The 27,099-nt window shown below is 38.8% G+C and overlaps 1 protein-coding gene and 1 long non-coding RNA gene across 2 annotated transcripts in view; one reads left to right on the top strand and one right to left on the bottom strand.

Annotated features, from left to right (window-relative positions):
- Positions 1-21,270, top strand: part of LOC146580106 (uncharacterized) — a 326,051-nt gene extending 304,781 nt beyond the window's left edge. The window contains exons 40-48 of the mRNA XM_085268041.1: positions 422-541; positions 701-716; positions 796-887; positions 1,116-1,163; positions 1,927-1,942; positions 2,533-2,624; positions 3,070-3,117; positions 19,591-19,653; positions 21,245-21,270. Coding sequence (XP_085124167.1) covers positions 422-541; positions 701-716; positions 796-887; positions 1,116-1,163; positions 1,927-1,942; positions 2,533-2,624; positions 3,070-3,117; positions 19,591-19,653; positions 21,245-21,270 — 521 coding nt within the window. The remainder of the gene's footprint in view (positions 1-421; positions 542-700; positions 717-795; positions 888-1,115; positions 1,164-1,926; positions 1,943-2,532; positions 2,625-3,069; positions 3,118-19,590; positions 19,654-21,244) is intronic.
- On the bottom strand, positions 3,348-14,843 carry LOC146580114 (uncharacterized). The gene is made up of 8 exons (XR_014891208.1): positions 14,638-14,843; positions 14,349-14,436; positions 6,830-8,618; positions 5,777-6,015; positions 5,568-5,679; positions 5,163-5,252; positions 4,877-5,049; positions 3,348-4,713 (listed from the first exon to the last, which is right to left on the bottom strand). It is a non-coding gene; the product is annotated as an uncharacterized LOC146580114 (long non-coding RNA).
- Positions 21,271-27,099: the final 5,829 nt, after the last annotated feature.

A 27,099-nucleotide genomic window follows, 5' to 3' on the forward strand; every position in this document is an offset into this window, starting at 1 on the left:
GTTAACTATCCATTAACATTTGGCTTACAGCCACTGAGGTCTTCAAGGTCAACTTTATGACTAAAAAGAAATCCTTATAACACAGAAACTATGATTCTTACAAAGGTGTTGTGTCTTGTCAACATATAGAAAATACTGTATAAAGATTTAAAATATCATGTTACGTTTGACCTCTGACCTCACTTTTACATTTCACATGTGCCCTTGTTGTCATGTTGAAAAAATCTGCCTTTGGACTTATTTTTACTGAACTACAAACTTCTCACAGTACAAATAAAACAAAATAAATACACTGAAAATACAATATTGTTCCTTTAAAAGTAAATGCTGTCAACAGAGTGAGCTGCCTTAGCAGAGATTTGTGCTCTCAGAGTTCTTCTTTTACACTTTATTAATAATTAATTATTGTTTGTTGTTGCAGTAACTGTGTCAGGAGCTGACAGCTCTTCATCTCCTGTGTGGTTGATGGTTGGACTGGTTTGTGGAGTCTCTCTCATTATTATTCTCCTGCTCTTGTTGTATCGCTGCAGACAGTCCAAGTGTAAGAGCCTCTTCTTTTCATGCTGTATTAGAGAGTTTATTTACTACATACACTTTAATTATTCACACATATACATGTATTCTGATCTCATGACACTAAATATCAGTGGAACAATTTATACATGACAAACATGTGTAATAACATTTGTCTCTTTCACAGATTCCTGCTTCACCAGGTTGGTAAAATACTTTTTATTATTATTTTAAACAAACATCAGTTACTTTTGAGTTTATTGTGTTTATTTCATGTTTTAGGTCGATCCAGTCTGAGAGTCACAGTCCGGGCTCCTCCACAAATCATGGAGTCAACCAGAATGAAACTCATGTGTACGGCTCTCTTCAACATGGTCAGCATTGAAAAACAGTTTTTATTATCATTATTAATATTGACTTTTATTAAACCTCCATTAGCATGAACATTTAATAGGTTCAGTTTGTGTTCAGCAGTTTTTTAAATAACATTTAAAGATCTTACAGTCCTGGTTTTGACTCACACAGTGTTTCTGTTTTTGCTCTGATCTTTAGTGTAACTGTAATAAAATGATTAATGTGAGCCTGGCTTGTTTTTTCTTTAGGTACTGCTGACCTCTATGAATCAGTCACACAAGTGAAAAACAGAAATGGTCAGTATATGTGCTGGAAAGCACAGAGCAGTTAGAGATGAAACTTGTTTTTGATTTAATGAAACTAATTTCATGTTTTAACAAACCTGTAAATAAAATATGAACATTTCACTAATAGATAGTTTTACAGAGATTATTTACTACATTCACTTTAAATATTCAAACATTCATTCTGATCTGATGACACAAAATATCAGTGAAACAATTAAACATAATAATTGTAAATGAGAGAATCTGAACAGTCTGATGAAGAAGACCAGCTCTGTTCTGGGACATCCTCATGACCCAGTGGAGGCAGTCAGTGACAGGATGGTGGCTCAGCTGTAACCCCTGTTAGATAACACCTCCCACCCCATGCAGGTCACTCTGACAGCACTGAGCAGCTCCTGCAGTGACAGGCTGCTGCACCCACAGTGTGAAGGAGAGATTTAGGAGATCTTTCCTTTCAGCTGCTGTCAGACTTTACAACATACATCATCATGTGAAAGCACACATGCACACACTGGTGTCTGTAAATATCTCAATGTGCAATACTCTATACCTGCTGCTACTAACATCCATCGACTACACGATGAAATGCTTCCATTTGCAGCTGGTACAACAGAATTGAAATTCTCTACTTTTTGTGGTGTGCATTATTATTCATACTTTGTGATATATTATATTATTTAGTTTAGTCAGTTACTGTTCTTACTGTCTTTGAGCCACTGTGACCGCTTGGTTTCCTCTGAGATTAATAAAGTATTCTTATCTTATCTTACAGATTCCTGCTTCACCAGGTTGGTAAAATACTTTTTATTATTATTTTAAACAAACATCAGTTGCTTTTGAGTTTATTGTTGTCAGGTCTGCCGTGGCAGATGAGTGGAGGCTGAGAATTAGGACCTAAGATGCAGGCAGCTGAGATGCAAATGAGTTTTATTCATAAAGAGGTGAAACAAACAGAGACAGCAAAGGCAAAATGATGATGCAGGGAGACACTGGGGACGACACAGAATGATGCAGGGAAAGAACACAGACGAACCAGCAACAAACACACGAGGACACACACTATAAATACACACAGAGGGAAACGTGGAATAGCAAACAGGAGGCAGACACAGCTGAACCAAATTGAACTGACGAGACAGGGGAAAACATAATCTGAACACACTAACAGAAGACATGGATCTTCACAATAAAACAGGAAATGCACAGAGACACGGTACAGACACTAAACAGAGGAAACACAGAAACCAAACTCTAGGAACTAAAAAGTCTAAACCCCAGTACACAAACAGAACAAACACAAGATCATAATAATGAAAAACACAAACCGTTGGGTCAAAAGACCGAGGACCATGACAATTGTGTTTATTTCCTGTTTTAGGTCGATCCAGTCTGAGAGTCACAGTCCGGGCTCCTCCACAAATCATGGAGTCAACCAGAATGAAACTCATGTGTACGGCTCTCTTCAGCATGGTCAGTATTTAAACCATCTTTATCATCATTATTTATATTGACTTTTAGTGGGGAAAGGCTAATTGATCAATCTAAATTGCCCATAGGTGTGAATGTGGGAGTGAATGTGAGCACGAATGGTTGTCTGTCCCTGTGTGTGAGCCCTGCGACAGACTGGCGACCTGTCCAGGATGTAGCCTGCCTCTCGACCTATGACAGCTGGGATAGACTCCAGCGCCCCTGAAAAGGATAAGCAGAAGCGAATGGATGGATGGATACTGACTTTTATTAAACCTCCATTAACACGAACATTTATCAGGTTCAGTTTGTGTTCAGCAGTTTTTTAAATAACATTTAAAGATCTTACAGTCCTGGTTTTGACTCACACAGTGTTTCTGTGTTTGCTCTGATCTTTAGTGTAACTGTAATAAAATGATTAATGTGAGCCTGGCTTGTTTTTCTTTAGGTACTCCTGACGTCTATGAATCAGTCACACAAGTGAAAAACAGAAATGGTACAGTATATGTGCTGAAAATCACAGAGCAGTTAGAGATGAAACTTGTTTTGGATTTAATGAAACTAATTTCATGTGATATGTTTTTACAAACCTGTAAATAAAATATGAACATTTCACTATTAGATAGTTTTACAGAGTTTATTTACTACATTCACTTTAATTATTCAAACATACATTCTGATCTGATGTTAGGGAAAATATTCTAAAACACTTCTTCAGTAAAGACTCAGAGACGAGAAACACAGACAGTTTTACTTGTTGCTTAGCAAGGGCAGCTCTGAGCTCTCGCACGAGAGTGAGGGCTCAGGGACTCGCGCTCAGAGACTGCCCCAGTCTTTATTTATAGTTCCTGTGTGTGTGTGTGTGTGTGTGTGTGTGTGTGTGTGTGTGTGTGTGTGTTGCTGATCAAAGGGTCATATAACATGAAAGCACAAAAGGTACATCCTTGGTCAGGAGAAGGGTGACCCCCCCTCACCCTGGATAACACAGTGAGGAAGTCCAGCAGTTCATCTATATGTAAAGAAGGCACTTAAACTAAAACAGACATAGCTACGTTAATCCTACCGTAAAACAATAAAACAATAAAACAAGGTACGAGCTCTTTCCCATGCTCCCAGGATGTGGGGGTGAACCAAGCCTGCTGAAAATCACACATCCTGTCACTACACAATTGATTATATGCCTCTAAACATACATGGTTAAACATTTCCTAATACAAATAACTACATGCAGTATTCTACCATATGCAAACTTATATCACTAAAAGATTATACTGACTACTAAATACAATTTTCCCTTGACATTCCCTCCTGTTGTCAGTAAAACTTAAAGTGAGATCCCAGATAGCAAGGAAACATTGAAACAATGTTGAGTCAATATCAGGCTGTGTCATTGAACCAACGTTGAAGTGTGACGTTGACCTAACGTCACTCTTGCACCCTTTTTTAATGTTGAAACAACGTCAGGTTTTGATGTTGAATCAATGTTGAAACCTGACGTTGATTCAACGTTATATTTTCTAATACTGCTGACATTGAAACAATGTCAGATTCTGATATTGAAACACTGTTGAGCTATGGTGTTGATTTTCCGCCTCTTTCGCACAGTTGCTTTTTATTAAAACAGTTAAATCATGACTGGAAATCTACCTTTCTTTATAGGTATTTTAACCAATACTAAACTACTGCATGTTTCCATCAATACTTCAACCACCTAAACACATAATTGTACTTATTCCTTAAATTGGACACCCTTTATAAAAAAAACCCCCAAATGTCTCACAATGTATCATGTCAATATTAATATCCTAAAATAAGAAAGCATTGCATGTGATGTAACAGAGAAAAAAAATAAACAAAAAAAGGTCAATAGGCATGTTTCGTTTGCTAAATACTTTATTAAAAGACAGTTTCCGATTTACGTTTATATGATTCACAGAAGTTTGTAATTTTTTGCATGATGTGCGTCCTGCACCACCCAAACGATCTGGGGCGTATCGGAGCCATTTCTGCACTGCTTGTGCAAAGACAAACTCGGACATAGAGTTTGCCCCTAACTGCTGCGTCAGGCTCCAATCAAGGCAAAGCGTCTCACCTATAGACACATTTTAAGAGATGGAATTAGCGTGTCTCATGTCTTAAATGTGTATGCAAGTGCTTGTGTGTTTAATCAACAGGCCGTTGTTATGTATTTAAATCACATCTGACAGCTATTACACTTTATAGTTACAAAGTGTACATAACCTTTATATACTTACCATTGCCTTATTTGCCTCTTGTGATTGAAGAGCTGGCTCTGCATTGTTTAGCTCCTCAATGTTGTGCAAGGGCAAATCCAGAGCCAGTACCCCAGCATCTACCGATTCATTGCAGCCGGTATTGCGGATGGCTCTGACCTCCTCACGGAGTTCGTTAACAGCTCTCGTCAGGTCTGACAGAAAAAGATGCTTTTTTTTTAAGTATTTAAGAATACAGACAACTTGTCAAACGTTTCCTTGTGTCACACACAGATATGTACAAAGACACTAGACAGTATTTTATTACCTGGTATTTTCACTCGAGGGGCCTGGGGAAACCATTTTTTTTGTGGGCTGCTCATCCTCTGAGTCACTATATGTGTACAGGGGATTTGGTCTAAAGAAAAAAAGTTGAAAACGGTCATAAGTAATTACAAATGTGCTTTTGGAATATTTTTTCCTAAAGTTACAGTTTGATTTATAACAACACACACAGGAAACGGAGATGTGCAAGAAGGTACAGTATACAAGGAATTTTTGAAGTGCACAAGTGTACACGGCTTTGCATTTATAAAAAGTTTACAAGCTTCCACTTTTTGGACTATATTATGTGGTGATATTGCAGTATGCAAGCACCACAGATATGTATAAAAGACAAGATCATAAATTCTTAGCAATCAAAGATATGTTTGTGAAATAAAAAAAGTTTTACTTGTGCTTTCTTTTATGACTGGTCTGAGTTTCAGCTTCGGACTGAAGGTCAGACATATCACAGTGTTCACTTAGATATTTCTGAAGACTGCGTTCTGCTTCGTGAAATGTGTCTGGAAGTACAAACACAATGTATGGCCAGACATAAATTAGGACACGAAAAACTTGTTATTGTTACATTTATACAACACCAATCCAGATGATACCCACCATGGCTTATTAGAAGTCGGACTGGTGCATAGGTGAGCCATGTTGCACCAGGATGAACTCTCCTCTTTACTGCGTCGTGGATCCTCAATGTGTCTCACGGAGGATATGGAGGCCATGACAATTTCTCCCCATTTATCCATGATCTAGGGACTATTTCTGTACCACCAGTGCTAAACGGCACAATGCACCAGTCTTTCATTTTTATCTTTTTTTTAATTTGGAGTCCTTTTTTGCCCTGTCTAGGATAAACAGGAAACAGATAATTACAATATATTTCATAGTCACTACAAAACTTGATCTATTGATTGAACTAAATAATAAATAATAGCTTAAAATGTATATAGGCAACAATTACAAGCAAACCCGTATATGTAAGCATTTAAACACTGAAGATAATAACATTAACAGTATTTTGTCTAAGTCTGCCATTGTAGGAATTCATGGCACCGAGACAAAAACTTGGCGCACAGTGTGGCGTCAAAATAGGCGCACACCTTTGACGCTGCGTTTTCTCCGTCTTCCTCGTCCACACGTAAATGCTAAACGCAGTTTACGTGTGGACAAAAGGTGCAAACGCAAGTTAGGTGAGCGTGCAGCGTAAAGTTTGAATTGAGTGCGAATCGAAGCGGGTGCTCTCCAATCATTAAAAGTAACAAAGTCATTGAACACATTTATACAGTTACCTTTACGTTTATCAATCATATATCACAGATTTACAATTTTTTGTAGTACTACGCTAAAAAGCAACTACAGAGCGAAAGTCTGGGTCAAGCGCCGAGGCGACGGCAAGAACAAAGGAACCCTCGAAGCGTTAAAGCTAGCTTTGTAAGGGAATATAACGGAAAAGTATGAAACGAAAATGTTTTCTTTGTTGATAGACTTTGTTTGCAGTGCAATTTATTTGTTGCCGGATTGTAAGATGAAAGTAGACACAATTTCGGGCTCCCACATTTTATCCGAAACTTTACATTAACAAGTTTTTTTTTTCTTTTTTAATGTTATTCAAATGCAACCGTGGAAATAACGAATAGAACAAAAGTCATTCATTCTTACCTTATACTAATCGTGGTGCAGGCCAGTGCAGTGCATGAACTGATGCCTTCTCCGGTCAATTCCGCTGAGAGTAAATCTAATGTCCCGCTCTACTGTACAAGACAATGGTTACCTGGAGGGATGTACCACTGAGAGGGGTGCTGCGGAATAGTCCAAGTGGTAGCAGCTTTAATTTCCCGCTCAACCATAAATCGATGGTTTTTCAACGTGATTGTTGTCACCTTGTCAACTATAAATAGATCAACAATCAACGATGACAGAACAACAGTGAATCAATGTTATTTCAATGTCAGTGTCAGGTTTCATCAGTATTTCAATGTTGTTTCAACATTGGTTTTGTGTTGACATTTCAATCCTGACGATTCTGATGGTTCAGATGGAAAATCAACATCTGTTCAATGTCTCCTTGCTATCTGGGATACCAGTTTGTAACATCTTGTTGTACATTTTCTGTCACATCATCATTAATTACACAAAGTCTTCATGTTCCAACAGGTCGGGGTCATTATCATCATCACTTGTCATAGCTGTATATGCAGCAACAGTAGAAAATATTATGCGGTTAATCATGAGTTTTAGACATGGCAATATACATGTTACAAAGACACAAAATAAAAATAAAAATATCCCAACTCCGATGAGTAGTCTTTTTAGCACCTGTAACCAGGAGCCAGTGTAAAGCCAAGAAAACCAGTCACTTGTATCACTTACATAGTCCTGATTTTGGGCCTGCTGGATCTGTCTCAAAACATTCAGGGCGTCAGTCATATTTGATGAATGTGCGTCTTCTTTATGTAAATGCAGCATGTGTTGTTGAAGAGGACACAAAGTCCCCTTTCTCTGCTAGTATCATAGAGTAGTTCTTCCCTGAGAGTTAGTCCAGGAACATATATAGTGTGGGGTATGTTGCCGTGCTAGGTAGATGGGAACAGACATAACAGTCTGTATTTGCCGATTCTGCTTTTGTTCTGTCGTGGATATAACGGTACCAGGCATTGTTCATCCACGGATGGATGTGGTCTTGCGTCATATCTCTTAGGTGAGAGTTGTCATGTGTCCATCTTCTCTGCCTTCCTCCTGGTTCAGCTGTTTCCGGCACCAGCTGGGGTCCTGTAAAAGTGAGCGTCGTAGTCAAGGTAACCAAGAGGGTCCACCTCCCCATGGTTGCACACAGATCCGTCACACCTCGCACTTGGTTGCCCTAGAGTTGATCAGAGGCTGGAGGTTGAAGTGCGAGCTTACCCTACGGGGGCTCAATCAGCACTCCCCCCTCACCACTGAAACAACCAAGTGTGAGATTTCTCTATTGTGCTGTCTTGGGGGTGCTGGGTCCAGTTATCTTAGTGCTGTTATGATCCCAGCAGTCTTCAGTGTGCCATCGTATGCTCAGTATAGTGACACAGCATTAGGTGATGTTCATAGGAAACTGCTGTCATCACCACCATAGCTTCTGGTTCCTGTGCTTTCACAGAATCATGATATCATCCTTAGATTCCCTCTGCGTTGTCGATGGAGCTTGGCACGCTCCCCTCATCCTTCAGGTGCCCATCTGTTGTCCACAATCTCCTCTGTTGGCCTCTGGAAATCCCCTTTGGCACAGCTCTCATTCCAACGCAGTTTCATGGTCCTTGCTGTGGCTCCAAAGTCTGATCTCATGATGGGCCCCAACCAGCTCGACCTTTGACCTTAACCACTGCCTGGGCTGTCAGTTATGCCTGGAATGGTTCTCACTTCTCACTGGGCCTCTGAAGATTTCTCAGGAGATTACTGCTGCACCTGTATTTCCTTGCTAAGAGGAAAAACTTCTATTTGGAGAGCATGTCAACAATCATCAAACTACATTTTGTGTTCAGTGAACTTCACTTATAGGCCATCAAAGCCTCATCTGAACATGGATGCACTGCTTGCATAGGTTTAATACCTATAAATGAACTGTTAATCTCACAAATCGCTGCAAAATCATAAAAATCATATAAAACAAAATTTAATGTTAATTCATTGTTTCATATTAATCCTGGATCCCTCCTCTTGACTCATGGACACTCCCATGAGTCAACTCATCAAAACCAGATTCCTGTCTTAAAGAAAAAGTTAAATAGATCATATCCCAGGTAACATCAGGGCATCTCCTCCTCTGGAGCAGCACCACCCTGGACTTATAATCCTGCAATAAAAGATGTTAGTGTGTTTTGTATATTAAATTCGCATAATAAAAACTGGCTCCGCCAGGAGCCTGCATACACACTATCATGGCCTGGAAAACAAGATCTGGAAATGAAATCAAACTTCACACTTATAAACAATTATATCATAAGAGTAATAAAGCATTTAGCATCAGCAAGACAAGTGTCATGTGCAGGTTTTCTCAAATCATTAAATCACTATTATTACCCCAATTTGCCCCAGACATGGATCATCCCATGTACTCAGTTAACATTAATGTAATCAGTGACTTCTCTTAAGCAAAGTCACTCCACTCACATATTATTATGGGTTCAAAAGTGGCCAGCAAATGAGCCCATAATAAACTATCCCATAAACACCGTAATCTCTTATTTGTTTTACTCATGTCACTTGTCCGCTTCAGCTGAATCTTCTAAATGCAGTCTCAGAAAAACAAACATTAGCAACACACATTGACTATCCTGGTGGGCAGGTATCGGCCATCCACATTCCAGAGGTGCCATAAAACACCATAAAGTTAACACTCGCTGTGGAAAAGTAACACTGGTCTCATCACAGTATGTCTCAAACTATATTAATTTCTCCATCAGACATATAGCCTGTAACTACAGTTTTCTTCACACATAAACCCAGAAATCTTGTAGTAGAGAAACATTAGCCAGTATTCCTATAAATCACATGATCAAACACATGAAGAACCGTAATGCTGTAAAAACGAAAATGCAAATGTTAGCGCTTGCGCAAGCGTATGCATACTTTGTCACAGTTATCTCTGTGAGCACACAAGCTAGTGAATGACACACACATAGTAAATTCACAGACACAGAAAATGGCATTTAAAATGTTAAATCATCATGCAACCTCGAGTGTTGCTGTCATCTTTCTGCTCCTGTAAAGGGAAGCACACACAGACTTATCTGCACCCCTGCCAGGCGGGGGTCAACTTCACACAGTCATGTTACATCAGTAAAGTCTTGTCAGCTTTGTCAGCTTTTACCAGTCAGTCAGTTTGTTTTCCTTTCACTCATTCATTCATGCATTCATTCTTTCTTTCTTTGCTGATAGTGGAACCTATCGTCGCATTTAGTTTCCACTCTCAGCAAAATGACGTCATTTCAAAAAAGAAAAAGAAGAACTTTAATTTGGATTACATCGCTGGATCCTTTTTTAGGACAGGGACTCTCATTTAATAATTGTCCCAAATAAGTGGCTTTCTCCAGAGTCCATTTAAATGTGGAGAACTCACTTGGCACAATTTTCTCGACGACGTGTAGCGCTTTTAATTCCCGACGTGCAGATCTGCTTAAAGAACAGAGATTATCAAACAAAACTTTCAGTGCACTGTGAAAGTATCAAAATAAAAAGGCCTTGTTAAGTCATGACACAAACTTCTCATCTCAGGAGGGTAAATCACACCATTAGCATGGTTCATCATACCATCATACTAATTGGCAGGCTCGACTTCACAACAAAAGAAAAATCATCAGCTAGATTCACTCCAAACCAACCATCAGCTGCAAAACACACACATAACCCTAATGTCTTATTAGCTATGAGTTTAATCACCAGGTCTGTGCTCTTCACTCATTTAGGCCACAGATCTATTTTATTCAATTTTCCTTTTCCCTTCATCATAAAACATGTGACATGCTGTCATGCACTTCACAAAAGAAGTTTGTTCTGACGTATTCAGAGTTGTGTATCTAAATACAGGATTCACTCGCACATCAAAACAGGAAACTCAGTGTTTTAGAGTCTCCACTCAACACACAACAAACTCCAACACACCTCATTCACTCGTGCTAGAATTCAGTCACCTTTCATTAATCTAAGAACGATCAACTAATTTGCATATCAGCTATTAACCCACTAAGTTGACAGGACGACAGAAAAGCATGTTCAAAATAGTATCACAAAAGACAATTTCCCTCATATAGTAAATTACTTGTGCTGCATTAATCAAGCAGGAAGCTTCTCCCAATTTACTATATCAACAACTAAATTTATTGTCTGATCACTGGTCGGTCAAACCAGGATCTTTTTTCCCACAAAAGTTAAATTGTTGTCCTGTAACCTAGAGAGTCAATTTTTGCATTGGATAAATTCAGTATTTGATAACAAGTGTCTGCTAAACTGACACTATTTTAACTAGAGATGGACCGATCCGATATTACGTATCGGTATCGGTCCGATACTGACCTAAATTACTGGATCGGATATCGGAGAAAAATAAAAAATGTAATCCGATCCATTAAATATCACGAAAGCACCTCACAAAACTTGCAACACGCCGTAACTCGCCTCAGAACGTTAGCACGTCGGAGCAGTATGCATCACGTGATAGAGCGGCTGTGGCATGCGGGACCTGTCGGTGGTCTGGATAGCATGTGGAGCTTCGCTAGCAACCCGGCGTTTCATCTCCGACAAAGTTATCCCGAGAGAAGTAAAGCAAGTGTGTAAGTCCATCTCTGAATGTTTGTAAAGCATTCCTGCGTTAAGCTTAACAAGCGATATATGGAGCGACTGCCTCTTCTTGCTGCTACTTCAATCATGAAACTGCTTAACGATCAGCTGATCGGCTTTTCTGTCGCGAGTCCGTGTCTCTTGTTTGCTTTTGGCCCACTTTGCACCAGAAAGAGGAAACCAGCGGCTGAACAACAGCAGCTCGTTTAAGCTTGATAAGCTGTTGTTAGAATTTATTTACTTTCTACTCGAGGATCTTTTTCTACGTAGCTGACGCTGGTAACTGTGCAGGGGCGGATCTAGCAAAGTTTAGCCAGGGGGGCCGATAGGGCATTAACAGGGAAAAGGGGGCACAAAGGCATACTTTTCTTTCTTATTCTCATTTAAAATGTCTAGCTTTTAATAAATAATTATCTGACACCCAAAGTTTTAATTTGATGCAAAATGAATAGAAGTCAATTACTGTATATAGTGACTATTAAGTCTAATATACCCTAGTAAGCTATAGTACTTTTTCCTTTGGGAAGGTATCATCTGTGCAGTCTGCAATTTTGTTGAAGAAAGATGTTGAATCTATTTAATATTTCTTGAAAAATAATTGATTTCTGTCCATTTTTTTTCACACTGCATCAAATTAAGGTTGGTTACGTCGATTAAGCATCATGAGGTGGAGCGTGAGGGGTGGTTCCCTATTTTTTATTTATTTATTTTTGTTGTTGCTGGGAGTTGGAACCCTATTAGTTAGGTTGCTTAATATTTACGCTAAGTACTCTTTAAAATACCAGACTAGGGAGGATGGTGTAGGTTTGAGTTTATTAGATTGATCAGTATTGCTGAACTATGAAATTTTTTTTTTTGCATACAGGTATAACAGAATAGCTTTAGTGTAGTTGTTGTTTTAAACTTGAGTATGAACTTATACAAAATGCAGCAAGATATTTAAAAAACAGTTGTGTTGATTAAAAAACACTATATCGGATTCATATCGGTATCGGCAGATATATCCAAATTTATGATATCGGTATCGGTATCGGACATAAAAAAGTGGTATCGTGCCATCTCTAATTTTAACACTGATGAAAGATAACAAGCTTCATTGCATGTGTGTTTGTGTTATTAGGCAGGTCTAATGCATGTCTGTGGAGCTGCAGATCCAGCAGAGCATGTTCTTAAAGCTGCCTTTCCTACACACTTCTCTACTATTGTTTGATCATTTCTTAACTAATGTGCTATGAGTCCACTGGTTTTTGCATCACACTAAGAGACTTGGACAAGATGATAAACAGACTCACACGCTTAAGATGTTGTCTAATCTTCATGAGTTATTTTGTGTTTGTATTAGTAGGGTTAATACATTTTCTGTTTTTATGTATCCTTTTATGTACCTTCCCCCTTTTTCCTGAAACAAAACTCCATTCACTCCAAATTTTGTTTCAGAAACATCTAAATGAAAAACTCTGTCATAGTCAGGCACAGCTAAACCCCAAATGCTTGCAGGTTACCATCGGCAACCACACTGTGTGTTGTTAACCCCTCCTACAAATGCCCTCTTTTAATGTGTAACACTTTGTGTATGATTTTTATTATCTCTGGTGCATATTATCATATTATCCATTTTTCTAGCAGTACACTTGCATACCTCAGTGCTTGTCTTCCTCCCCCTTTTGTGGTGGTCTGGACACTGTGTCAATCCTCCACTTCCAGGCAGTCGCTTGTCTCCCCGAATTCCTTAACCTAATTTGACTCCCCACACTAAAACAGCAGCCTCAGCCCTCATGAAAGCTCCTTTCCTTCTCTCCCACTTTTCAGTCCAATGGCAGTCAGGTTTTTTTTTTTTTCTTTTTTGTCCCGTGTCTCTCTTATTGCCATCTCACTCCAAACATGGCAAATGTCAAACTCAGACAGTCTTCTCAAAAGTCCTTCACACACAGTGAGGTTGCAGCTGGCTGGAAACGCATCTCCATCCATCCAATCTAGATGGTGGTTCTTCTCTTTCTGATGCCGTTTGCCCACAGCGCTGCTGGACCTCTCTGCTCAGATTGTCTCTTGGACTCCTGTCCACTGTTGATGTACATGCTCGTGCTTCTGAAACCGCACTCGGTGTCTTCAGGGAGAGATTCGTTTCCTTGGAGCTTGCTTGTTCGGGATGAGGACGGGAAGCTGCAAAACAATTCAGCCAAAAATTCTGGCTGAGTGTTTCTAATTTTTCTAATGATTTCAACCTATAATTTTCTTCCGACTGCTGCCCGTGGAGGATTGATCCAGGTCCGTTCCCCACCTGTAAAAAACAGACTGAGAGACTTTCATTATTATCATCACTGCTTAATCAACACACATCTCTCTCTCTCTGTTTTTGTGAACCGTCCTTTCTTAAAAGCAGAAAATAAGATTGTAGTTGTTCTTGGTTGATCAACACAAAACTTTTTCCTATAATTATTATTCATCTACAATGTAAATTCTTTCTCTTTTTCACTCTTTTTCACTCTTTTTTTTTTCTTCTTAAATAGCTGATGATCTGCAGAATCACCGCTCTCACAATCAAAAACAATTATTTTTACACAGCGCACAAAAACACTGTGACGTCAGACACATTCACACTCACTTTTTCATCTGCGTAAATAAATCACATGGCTGATGATATGTGCCACGGTGATCCATAAATATGATCACCAGTTTATTTAACTATTTTTCAACCCAACAAAACAAATAAACAAAAACATGATGCTGATGCTATGAACACTCTACACACAAGTCAAGATGCAGGAAAACTGCTCACGGAAACGCTGCACCAGAGGCGGAGCCAGACATTTGAAACACCCGGGGCTTAGCCCAAAGAGTAGTATGCATGCATAATATATAAAATAACATTTACCTGAGTTTTTTCTTTGAAAGAACCCTCGAATGTCCATTCTTATGTTTCAGTACATAACTGAAACCGATTTAGTCGGGGAGGGTAAGAACTGAAAATATGAAATAAACACACGTAAGCTAAGACTCTCTAAAAAAAATAGCATTTGTTCGGCTTTTCATTTCGCCATTTGTTGATTCACTTGAAGAGCAAGTAACGTAATATTGGTCAAGTGATCAGTTTCATATCAATCTTTCGTGATGCACCGTCATATTTACATTATTTGTACGGTACGAATGATTTGCTTTGGTACCTGGTCAAACTTAAGCTCTCCTTAGTATGGCTGGCTCCGTCTCTCCAACAGCGCACTCACGGGCAGCAGCTGCCCCGCCCCCTCGCTCAGTCGCTTAGTGCCTGAGCTTGGATCATACCAATATCAGGGGGGGATTCACGCACAGTCGTAAATTCCCACAGTGTGCACTATGTGCTTCGAATATTGTGTGTACTTTTTGTTTTATACAGTTGTCAGCAGAGGCGGAGCCAGACATTTGAAACACCCGGGGCTTAGCCCAAAGAGTAGTATGCATGTGGGATTTTTTTTTTTTTTTTTTTGGGGGGGGGGGGGGGGGGGGGGGGTGTAGAAATGACTGAAAGATTAATAGGCTCTGTTCAAAAAAGAATGACTTCATATAGGGAAAAATATATATCACATGTGCAGGACACCTTAAACTAGTTTTTTAATTAAGCAGCAAGGCAGAACAAGGTCAGGGCTGTATCAAGACACGAGGACTAAACCCCAATTCAACCAGACCCAGAACTGATCCAGAATTAAAACAGGACTACAACAGTTCAAAATCAGGACTACTGAGGACTTAACCAAGACAGAACCAGAATCAGAACTAGATGATAGCACTAAAAATCATCATAGACCTGCACTACACTTATTTTTTAATTCTACCAAAGTCCACTATTTAGACTGAGAAAAGTTTATATAATTATTTAGCCTTGTTGTGCAAACAAGCCTGCATAACTTAATAAATACAGAATTTGAAAAATAACAAACCTAAAAAGAAACACTAGGTACGAGATACATGAGTACCTATGATACGGTGATACTTTTGGTAAACAACCATTTGACTAACATGTGTGTCTCACCTGCTCTTGTTCATCTGTTCTGTCCTCGTTCTCCTCTCTCTCCCTCTTTGTGCTGACAATCATCAAATATACAGTTGAAACCAGATATTTACTCTTCAGATAAAAACACTTTTTTAATTGTAAGATCAAATCAGACTAAATGTTTATTTTTTTAGATTGATAAATATAAAAACATATTTGTTAACTTTAAGAGTAAAGAGAGAAACTGTCTGTATTTCTTAATTGCAAATGGCACCAAATTGTATTCAAACTTGAGCCACATTTATGGAGCTCCACAGTTCTTTTCCTGGTGTTTTGGTTGATATCTCTTGATTTTCCCATGTCAAAGAAACAGGCTCTGTGTTTTGCCTTGTATGCATCCACAGCTGTGCCACCAATTTACTCACATGGACTCTACTAACCTATCAGAAGCTTCTTCAGCTCAGAATGGAATCGTCTGGAGTTTTCTTATTAATTAACAATAAATTTAGTGTATATGTACTCCTAAATTTGATGAAAGTGATAAAAATAGCTCTGTCTCTCTTTATTCTGAAATTTAACTAATTCAAAATATATTTCAATATTTATCTAAAACAAAAATTTATTCTAAATTGATGTTGTACAGTAAAAATGTTTTATGTTTTCTCCCTAAAGTGTAAATATCTGGTTACAAATGTGAATATCCTGCTGTGTACTGAAATCCCTCTTGTTTTGCATAGAAATATACTGAACAACATACAAAGCATAATATATAAAATAACATTTACCTGAGTTTTTTCTTTGAAAGAACCCTCTAATGTCCATTCTTATGTTTCAGTACATAACTGAAACCGATTTAGTCGGGGAGGGTAAGAACTGAAAATATGAAATAAACACACGTAAGCTAAGACTCTCTAAAAAAAATAGCATTTGTTCGGCTTTTCATTTCGCCATTTGTTGATTCACTTGAAGAGCAAGTAACGTAATATTGGTCAAGTGATCAGTTTCATATCAATCTTTCGTGATGCACCGTCATATTTACATTATTTGTACGGTACGAATGATTTGCTTTGGTACCTGGTCAAACTTAAGCTCTCCTTAGTATGGCTGGCTCCGTTTCTCCAACAGCGCACTCACGGGCAGCAGCTGCCCCGCCCCCTCGCTCAGTCGCTTAGTGCCTGAGCTTGGATCATACCAATATCAGGGGGGGATTCACGCACAGTCGTAAATTCCCACAGTGTGCACTATGTGCTTCGAATATTGTGTGTACTTTTTGTTTTATACAGTTGTCAGCCAGGCATCTAACTATGAAAAAATTACACTCCAAAATACCCCGGGCTTCTGACAAAACAACCCGGGCTTAAGCCCCGTAAGCCACCCCCACGCTCCGCCCCTGGTGTTAACCCTTGTATGGTGTTCGGGTCTGTGAGACCCGTGTTCAGTTTTTTTCAAAAGAAAAATTAAACAATTAATTATTTTTTCACGTGTAAATGTGTTGTGTCTTTCCACTCACTCCACTTGATTATAACTGATTTATTTATAACATTTTATATAAAAGAAAAACGAGAAGCACATTAATTCATAAATGTGATCTAACAAAGGTAAAGGGAAAAAATTAACCATGCTTGCTGTTCATATGTCTTGTAATTGGGATGAAGTAAACATCTGTTGAGTAATTTAACATAAAATTGTTTGATAGTGTTAATTTGGAAAGCCAAAACTCTAGCGGGTCCACCAGACCCATGAACACTGGCTGAGTAACAAAAATACGAACACCACACAAGGGTTAAAATCACTGTTTGGTGTGTGTGTGTGTGTGTGTGTGTGTGTGTGTGTGTGTGTGTGTGTTGCTGATCAAAGGGTCATATAACATGAAAGCACAAAAGGTACATCCTTGGTCAGGAGAAGGGTGACCCCCCCTCACCCTGGATAACACAGTGAGGAAGTCCAGCAGTTCATCTATATGTAAAGAAGGCACTTAAACTAAAACAGACATAGCTACGTTAATCCTACCGTAAAACAATAAAACAATAAAACAAGGTACGAGCTCTTTCCCATGCTCCCAGGATGTGGGGGTGAACCAAGCCTGCTGAAAATCACACATCCTGTCACTACACAATTGATTATATGCCTCTAAACATACATGGTTAAACATTTCCTAATACAAATAACTACATGCAGTATTCTACCATATGCAAACTTATATCACTAAAAGATTATACTGACTACTAAATACAATTTTCCCTTGACATCTGATGACAGAAAATATCAGTGAAACATTTAAACATAATAATTGTAATTGAAAGAATCTGAACAGTCTGATGAAGAAGACCAGCTCTGTTCTGGGACGTCCTCATGACCCAGTGGAGGTAGTCAGTGACAGGATGGTGGCTCAGCTGTAACCCCTGTTAGATAACACCTCGCACCCCATGCAGGTCACTCTGACAGCACTGAGCAGCTCCTGCAGTGACAGGCTGCTGCACCCACAGTGTGAAGGAGAGATTTAGGAGATCTTTCCTTCCAGCTGCTGTCAGACTCTACAACATACATCATCACGTGAAAGCACACATGCACACACTGGTGTCTGTAAATATCTCAATGTGCAATACTCTATACCTGCTGCTACTAACATCCATCGACTACACGATGAAATGCTTCCATTTGCAGCTGGTACAACAGAATTGAAATTCTCTACTTTTTGTGGTGTGCATTATTATTCATACTTTGTGATATATTATATTATTTAGTTTAGTCAGTTACTGTTCTTACTGTCTTTGAGCCACTGTGACCGCTTGGTTTCCTCTGAGATTAATAAAGTATTCTTATCTTATCTTACAGATTCCTGCTTCACCAGGTTGGTAAAATACTTTTTATTATTATTTTAAACAAACATCAGTTACTTTTGAGTTTATTGTTGTCACGTCTGCCGTGGCAGATGAGTGGAGGCTGAGAATTAGGACCTAAGATGCAGGCAGCTGAGATGCAAATGAGTTTTATTCATGAAGTGGTGAAACAAACAGAGACAGCAAAGGCAAAATGGTGATGCAGGGAGACACTGGGGACGACACAGAATGATGCAGGGAAAGAACACAGACGAACCAGCAACAAACACACGAGGACACACACTATAAATACACACAGAGGGAAACGTGGAATAGCAAACAGGAGGCAGACACAGCTGAACCAAATTGAACTGACGAGACAGGGGAAAACATAAACTGAACACACTAACAGAAGACATGGATCTTCACAATAAAACAGGAAATGCACAGAGACACGGTACAGACACTAAACAGAGGAAACACAGAAACCAAACTCTAGGAACTAAAAAGTCTAAACCCCAGTACACAAACAGAACAAACACAAGATCATAATAATGAAAAACACAAACCGTTGGGTCAAAAGACCGAGGACCATGACAATTGTGTTTATTTCCTGTTTTAGGTCGATCCAGTCTGAGAGTCACAGTCCGGGCTCCTCCACAAATCATGGAGTCAACCAGAATGAAACTCATGTGTACGGCTCTCTTCAGCATGGTCAGTATTTAAACCATCTTTATTATCATTATTAATATTGACTTTTAGTGGGGAAAGGCTAATTGATCAATCTAAATTGCCCATAGGTGTGAATGTGGGAGTGAATGTGAGCACGAATGGTTGTCTGTCCCTGTGTGTGAGCCCTGCGACAGACTGGCGACCTGTCCAGGATGTAGCCTGCCTCTCGACCTATTACAGCTGGGATAGACTCCAGCGCCCCTGAAAAGGATAAGCAGAAGCGAATGGATGGATGGATACTGACTTTTATTAAACCTCCATTAACACGAACATTTATCAGGTTCAGTTTGTGTTCAGCAGTTTTTTAAATAACATTTAAAGATCTTACAGTCCTGGTTTTGACTCTCACAGCGTTTCTGTTTTTGCTCTGATCTTTAGTGTAACTGTAATAAAATGATTAATGTGAGCCTGGCTTGTTTTTTCTTTAGGTACTGCTGACCTCTATGAATCAGTCACACAAGTGAAAAACAACAGAAATGGTACAGTATATGTGCTGGAAAGCACAGAACAATTAGAGATTAAACTTATTTTTAATTTAATGAATCTAATTTCATGTTATATGTTTTAACAATCCTGTAAATAAAATATGAACATTTCAGGATCAGATGAATACGATGACATCACCTCCTCTCTTATTGAGTTTAAAGATCTTAGAACTGAGAGTGAGTACACCAAAGTTAATTTTATAAAAAGAAAACCTGGTTTGGAAAGATTTTTAATTAGTATGAAATTCATTTTGGGTGGACTTATTAATATAAGTTAGGTCCGGCGGCATTTTTCTCATGTTAGGAAACAGACATTTATTCAAATGTATTATTTTGTTCTTTTCACCTTTTTAAATCTGTGTATTTAGTGAGATGGGAAAACAGTTAAACACCAAACAAATGAAGAATAAAAACACATGTTCGTTGTTCTTTGCAAGCTACATGTTTACTGTACAAGCCAAAGTAATCTATTACTGGCATTATTAGCATGACAACACATTGCAGTGATATCAAAGTGCCACTGCACTAAGAACCAATTATTAGTCTGAACCAAAGCTAAGTGGATAATAAAGCTGTATTTTACTCTGATCACTTCCTTCAACATTAAACTGGTCACTTGGATATTTCTGATCAAACTGAACAAAGCATGAGCTTACATGAGCTTAAGTATTCATACCTGTTGAACTTCTACACATTTTGACACCTTTTTTAAACTGAGATTTTCTCTGATAGACCAACACAACGTAGCACATAATTGTGAAGTGGTATGAAAATGATACATGGTTTTAAAAAGTGTGGCGTGCATTTGTTTTCAGCCACCTGTACTCTGATATCCCTCATTAAAATCCAGTGCATTCATTTACCTTCAGAAGTCACCTATTTAGCTGCTCTGTGGAGGCCTCAGTGGTTTGTTAGAGAACATTAGTGAACAAACAGCATCATGAAGACCAAGGAACTCACCAGACAGGTCAGGGATAAAGTTGGAGATAAGTTTAAAGCAGGGTTAGGTAATAAAAAAAATATCCCAAGCTTTGAACATCTCAAGGAGTATTGTTCAATCCATCATCCAAAAATGGAAAAAGCATGCTACAACTGCAAACCCAGGGTGATCTCTAAAACCTTCAGGACACCAGCCGACCCCTGGTTTAGATCAAAGAATATTCTTGTGTTAGAATGGCTCAGTCAAAGTCCAGACCTAAATCCCACTGAGCATCTGTGGCAAGACTTGAAAAATTGCTGTTCACAGTCTGGCTGAGCTTGAGCCATTTTGCAACAAATAATTGGCAAACATTTCAGTCTGTAGATGTGCAAAGCTGGTAAAGACTTGCAGCTGTAAATGCAGCGAGCAGTGTCTCTACAAAGTATTGACGAAGGTGGGTTGAAAACAAATGCATGCCACACTTTTCAGAGTTTTATTTGCTTAAAATTTTGAAAACCATGTATCATTTTCATACCACTTCACAGTTCTGCACTATTTGTGTTGGTCTATCACAGAACATCCCAGTAAAAACATTTAAGTTGGTGGTTGTAAGGTGACAAAATGTGTAAACGTTCAAAGGGTATGATACTTTTTCAAGTCACTGTCAGTTCCCAGGAGAGGTCTTAATGTTTTTTTACTGATACAGAAGAAGATGGAGAAGTGTTTCAGCTTCACATGTTTTGCAAAAAAAATCTTTACAACACAGAACAAATTACAAATGATAAGTTATGTGTCTGAGGCCAGATGTTTACATGAAAGTAAAACCAGATGGTTTCCTCGTCCACACAGATACAGAGTCTGTCTGCGCCTTCTAAACAAATCCTATAAGGTACAGTAACATTACACACCTGTAAAGACTCAAACACAAAACAGAACTTCACGTTGCATCAAGGGGAGACAATGCTTTTATAATAAACCTTATTGTTCTCCAACACAGGTGGGACAGACACAGGGGCAGCCAGTGACCCCTCACACACGTCCTTATGCTGATATCCAGGCAGGTTCTCAGTGTTTGTAGCTGCTGATTTATGCAGCAAACATTTCCACAGTCCTCTGCAGCAGATTATAGAAACACTTCTTTTCTCAGCTCACGACAGAAGATCTACAGCTGGGACACTGTTAAGTGGTTCTACGTGAAAAATAGTTAAATATTTACTCAAACATGTTCTTGTATGTAAAACAGGTTCAAATGCATGAAATTACATTTGTCCTTTATAGTGGACGTTAAAAAACACCACATGTATAAATGATAATTTACATCTTAGAGCCCTGCTCTCAAACACTGACTCACATGTAACTGTCTGTGAAACTGGATTTAAGAAATAAGAACTTAAAGTTCACAAAACATGTCAAACAGACTCTCCTTCATGAAGTCCTCGTTCATAAAGTGCTTCACAGACCTGAACATTACAGCTAACAGCTGGATTTTCCTGTGTCAGTGCAGCTAACCAAACAGCGCAGAACCTCTTACTGCTAAAGAGACAGACGGTGAAAGCAGACAGTATGTCCTCGGTTTTAACATAAAACTCATTGTTGCAGCTGACAGCAGCACAACAGTGACCCCATTAAACTGATGTTTAGTTTTAGTGTCCTTATTTTCACTGAGTTATTGGTTCTGCTATTAGTTACTTAACATAAACTGATGTGAGTCTTTGACTGAAACAAACCGACCTGGTGATGTGATGCTCTGTACTGACAGAAGATGGCGCTGAACATCTTTTTATAACTCTAAGCACTTATTTCTTAAATTAAGCTTCACAGTCAGAGTTACATCTGTGTCAGTTTTTGAGAGCTGGGCTCCATGATGTACATCAGCATTTATACATGTAGTGTTTCATGTCCCCTTTAATGCTGAACACCTGATGTGACATTTCCACACATTAATTCTGCTCAGTACCTGATTGTTTTCCATGTTTTCCATCCTCCATCTTCCAGTTTTTGTGATTTGGTTCATGTAAACATTTCTGATGGTTTTATTTTCATCAAAATATTTTAATTTGCACTTAAGTTTGAACTCTTAGAGATTACACTCACTTTGTTTTCACAGACTTGTGACCATGACACAAAACTACAGACAGAAGTGGATAAAATCTCAGTGTTACTGGTTTTAGAAATGCTTTACGATAATAAAAAAATACATCATTTAGAGTCAAAATATCATAAATGGTAACAAATATAACTGTTATCTTCGGGTTAGTCACAGTCCAAATCATCATCTGCATCAATGAATGTCAGTGAGGCGTCCTGAAAGTCGTCACGTCTCCTGTTCAGTGACCGTCTCTGAGAATCACTCTCCTCTCAATCAAATCACTTTTCTTCTGTTTATCCTCAGATTTGCTCTTTGATGGTTATGAATCATCGTTCTTCTTTAAACTGTGAAGTCGTTGCTGTTCTTGGGAGACATTTCTCTTTTGTTCTGGTATCAAATTGCTTCATGTTTGCTGAGCTTCACCATCTTTCTGGTCACCTGTCAAACTGTTGCTCATGTTTCCAGAGCAGCTTTTCTTCTGCTCAGACTGCATGTGTGTGCGTGTTTCCAGCTATACCATACATAGACACGCGACCTTTCAATGAACTTAAACCGTGTGTATGAGGTATGCAGAAAAGCAGAAACAAGCACCTTGCTAAACTATAAAAACAGGAACTTGTAATAAGTCATGTCTCAAACAAACATTTAACGGTGTGAAGTCTTGCACTTTAGAAGAAACTGAACATGGTGCTTTCCTAATGTATAACATAGCTCATCTCTGGACTAAGCTGCACTCTAAATAAAGAAAGCACATTTTGTCAGCACAGACACAGATAAAGGAAATAGTAGAAGGTTGAAAATAAATCCTCTGACTGTCTGCCTTCTTCATAATTATAGCCATATTAGGACACATAAAGGTGATGATTCTATATCTATATATTTTAGCACAAATGACAATATAAAAAATATCAATGCCAACAGAATCGGCCTCTGTTTAGTTTTTCTGTTCATTTGTCCAGACTGACACTTCTTTTGCTCTAAGAAATAAGAACACAATGATCGGGACGGTGTAAGCTACAACCCTATAATCACTTTCTGTCACCGACATCTCAGCTAAACCTGTGTAGAGTCATCCAATAATAACAACTGGGGTTGCTACGATTCGTTGACTAGTCACGATCAGGTCAACTAGTGTTCAACACAAAAACAAGAAGAAGCCGTCTCCAGTATCGTTGATGTGTCCAAATTCAGGGGCTGCATCCTTTGCAGGCTGCATTTGTAGGTCGATAACGTTACAGCAACGCAACGAAGACTGTCCAACCTCGAAGACTCCTCCAAATGTGTCCTTTTCCTTAGATTGAAAGGATGGGTCGGGTGTATTCTTTGTGGCCCGATCTAACCCAGAATTCATAGCGCTGCCAATTCTAGTTTCCAACAATGGCGGCAGCTACTTTGTTTTAATATTACTCTTTCTTGGTCACAAAATAAATGCTTAAGATATTTTCAGTCGAGAATGTAGCTGTGTAAACTTCAAATATCTGCTCGATTTATCAGGACATTACATATTTGCAAAAGTCCAAAAGTGCTGCGATCTGCCCTCATTCATGTTGTGTGTTCTGTCTGCCTGCGTAAGTTTATTTTGTATTTTACTTCAGCCAGTTTTCTGTTTTGTCGTCCAGCATTAAAGCTGTATTTAAGTTCACCTTTTGCTTCCATCTGTGTGCATTTTGGGTGCCACCGGAAGTAGCATATGCTAAGGTGCACATAGTCTTTTCGCATTACCTCAGTAAGACCATGTGAAAATGAAAACAAATCATCCTGGGTGAACTTAGACACATTTGTTCCCCTTTTGTTAAGACAGAAAAACGCAGCACACAAAAATACTGCAAAAGGACGGTCGCCTTATATACATGATGTATAAACTCAAAATGCACATTTCACTTAAAAATTAAGATGTTAACAAATCAACTTGTTAGAGATATTCTTCTCCTGTTGACCCCCCCCCCCCCCCCCCCCAAATAAATAAATTATCAGATATTGATGCTTCTTTCCTGTGTGATAGAAAATAGGAGACTGATGTTTGTTTTTTAAGTTAATTCCCAATAAAACTGTTTTATTGCTAACTACATTGCTGTCTGTATTATTGCTGAAGTCCTAAATGATCACCTTTAAAGTGTTTGTGCTAATGACATCATGTACAGTCAGACAGGCATGGAGAACAGCACTGACTGGGAGGCTTTGAACAGATCACATAGTTCAATTCAACATATGAGACTTTAAGAATGCACAAGCATCTACTTAAAATCTTTTTAATTTATCATCTATGATATTATTATGTGCAATTCCAATATACTTTGTTCATCTCCCTTAAATAAGCAAGCACCCTTAAAGTATGAAATATTCATATACAAACACACATAAATGTGTGAACTGTCTCAGTGGCTGATTGTGCCCCACAGGCCTCAGTGTGAGCTTGAAGACATTTATAATGTTTAAGTAGTTTAATGTGTCGGTGGTGACGATAAACACATTTTGAATGAAAGCCGGGGAACTTTGGTAGCACAGAAACAAGTGGCTATTCTTTGTGAGTATATGGATCAGTCATATTACCATTATTTCACCCAAAGGCACCAAGTTAATACTTAAAAAAGCTGCAGAAATACACACAAATATAAACAGTACTTGGTGACAACTTTGCTTTTAGCCTTTAACCCTCTGGTGTCCAGGGTATAACTGGCCATTTTTGACTACTTTTGATTCGGCCTCTATATTTCACCTTTAAAAACTGTTTATCTTGCCAATCTGTTATTTGCCCATTTTGATATAATGTATCAGCACAATTTATCTAAATTCAGACAAAGTGATATTTTTGACTGTAAAAACCAAAAGCATGTTTAACGAATCATTTTCATAACTTGAAATGCAAATACAAATTGTACATTTTTAAAAAATATGCACAAGTTTTGCAAACAACAAAGTTATATGGTACTATTTACCTAAAAATGCAGCCAAGGCTCAGACGTTTTTTATATAACCATTTAAAACTGTTTACAGAACAATCAGGTGTTCTGCATCAAATAAGAAGAGAACAAATTATTTATGCAACTCCAAAAAATAGTTTCTGTCACTAAAACACAGATGAGAACAGCACAGGGATAAATCCTGCAGGTCTGACAGCAGGTGTGTCACTCAGCATTTACACTGCAGTCTGCCTTTGGTGGCTTTAAGACAGCAACTGTGACATTCACTAGTAGAACTGACACACAAAACAAAACAACGACTACACTACACACTAACTACACAAGACAACAAACTAACTTGAGACTCCAAACACAGTAAATATCACAAAGCTCTCACCAGTGTTGACTAACGCGTTACAGTAACTACGTTATTATTGTGGTAACGAGCACGGTAACTAGTTATTATGCCAAAATCAGGAACGTGTCAATCGTTACTGGGATTTAGATAGGCTCGTTACTTCGTGTGGTGGCTATCATGGAGCCTCCACAGACTGAGTACCATTAGCAAGTGGTGGAGGCCAGCAGGTGAGGCAGGAGGAGCAGAGACCCGTGGCGGCCGCCGGTCTGAGTGTGAACTGAACTTCAGGTAAGAAGTTATGACCTGCAGTCTATCTGGGTCAGATATAAACCAAGTTTAGGTGGAGTTTATTTTCGTTATGCTGACCTTTTCGTACTGGGTACTAGCTAGCATGATGGAGTTTCTATACAGCTGGGTGGGTGCTATGATGTTACTGATGTTGGACTTTATTTTGTTCATAAGGTTAATTAGTAGAGTTGCCAACTGTCCCCTAAAAAACTGAATCATCTCGTATTCAGAGAAAATATTACGCGTTTCGTATTGAGCTGAAAAGGAACAGTTTGTCCCGTACTTCAGCTACAATGAAAAAGACACAAAGCTGGAGTTATTCTGTGTCTTGGTTACAGTAACTAAACTAAGTACAACAATCCAGCAAAGCCTACAGCTCAGCCACCACCTTAAGCATCGGATGAGGATGATGAGCAGCAGTTGCTTTGGCTAAAGGCAGGAACCTGGAATGGTGCACCACCCAGGTGGAGAGGACAGCAGGAGAGAGAGAGAGAGGAACAACAAGAGCACTGACAGGAAGTCAGAGAGGACTGGAGGACCATGACATCTGTTTGTATATGAAATTTAAAGGCATTAAGATCAAACCGCAAAAATGACAATGCAGAATAGCTACAGTGCCGATATGTGTGTGAAGGGTTGTTGGTGGTTACTGTCTGTTCTGCCACAGGTTTATTTTTAATCTACTGAACGGCCTCATTTTCGTCTCGACCACATGCAAAAGAGGAAATGCAGCCTGTAGTTTGAGACAATAGTTTTGTGTGTAGCAGTGTCTTATTTTAAGCCATCAGTATCCAGCAAACATAAGGTCCTAAAGCACACTGCACTTTATTGTCCTCTTCATACCCTGATGAGGAAAATACTTTATAATATTAACATGTCAGTAACATGTGAAACTTTAATGACTGAGACCATGAACATATGCAGAAAGTGTTTAGACTCTGACCTGTAGATCAGACTGTGACAGGAAGGATCACTTCTCAAAAAGACGTGAATGATGGAAAATATTGTGTAAACATTGTTATTTGTATAACTGCAAGTTCACACGGAGCTGCAGTCTTATCTGCACCAT

Source organism: Mchenga conophoros, linkage group LG3, assembly GCF_057382185.1.
Source record: "Mchenga conophoros isolate Kocher_MC1m ecotype Shallow Benthic linkage group LG3, M_conophoros_male_GT1.1, whole genome shotgun sequence".
Classification (NCBI taxonomy): domain Eukaryota; kingdom Metazoa; phylum Chordata; class Actinopteri; order Cichliformes; family Cichlidae; genus Mchenga; species Mchenga conophoros.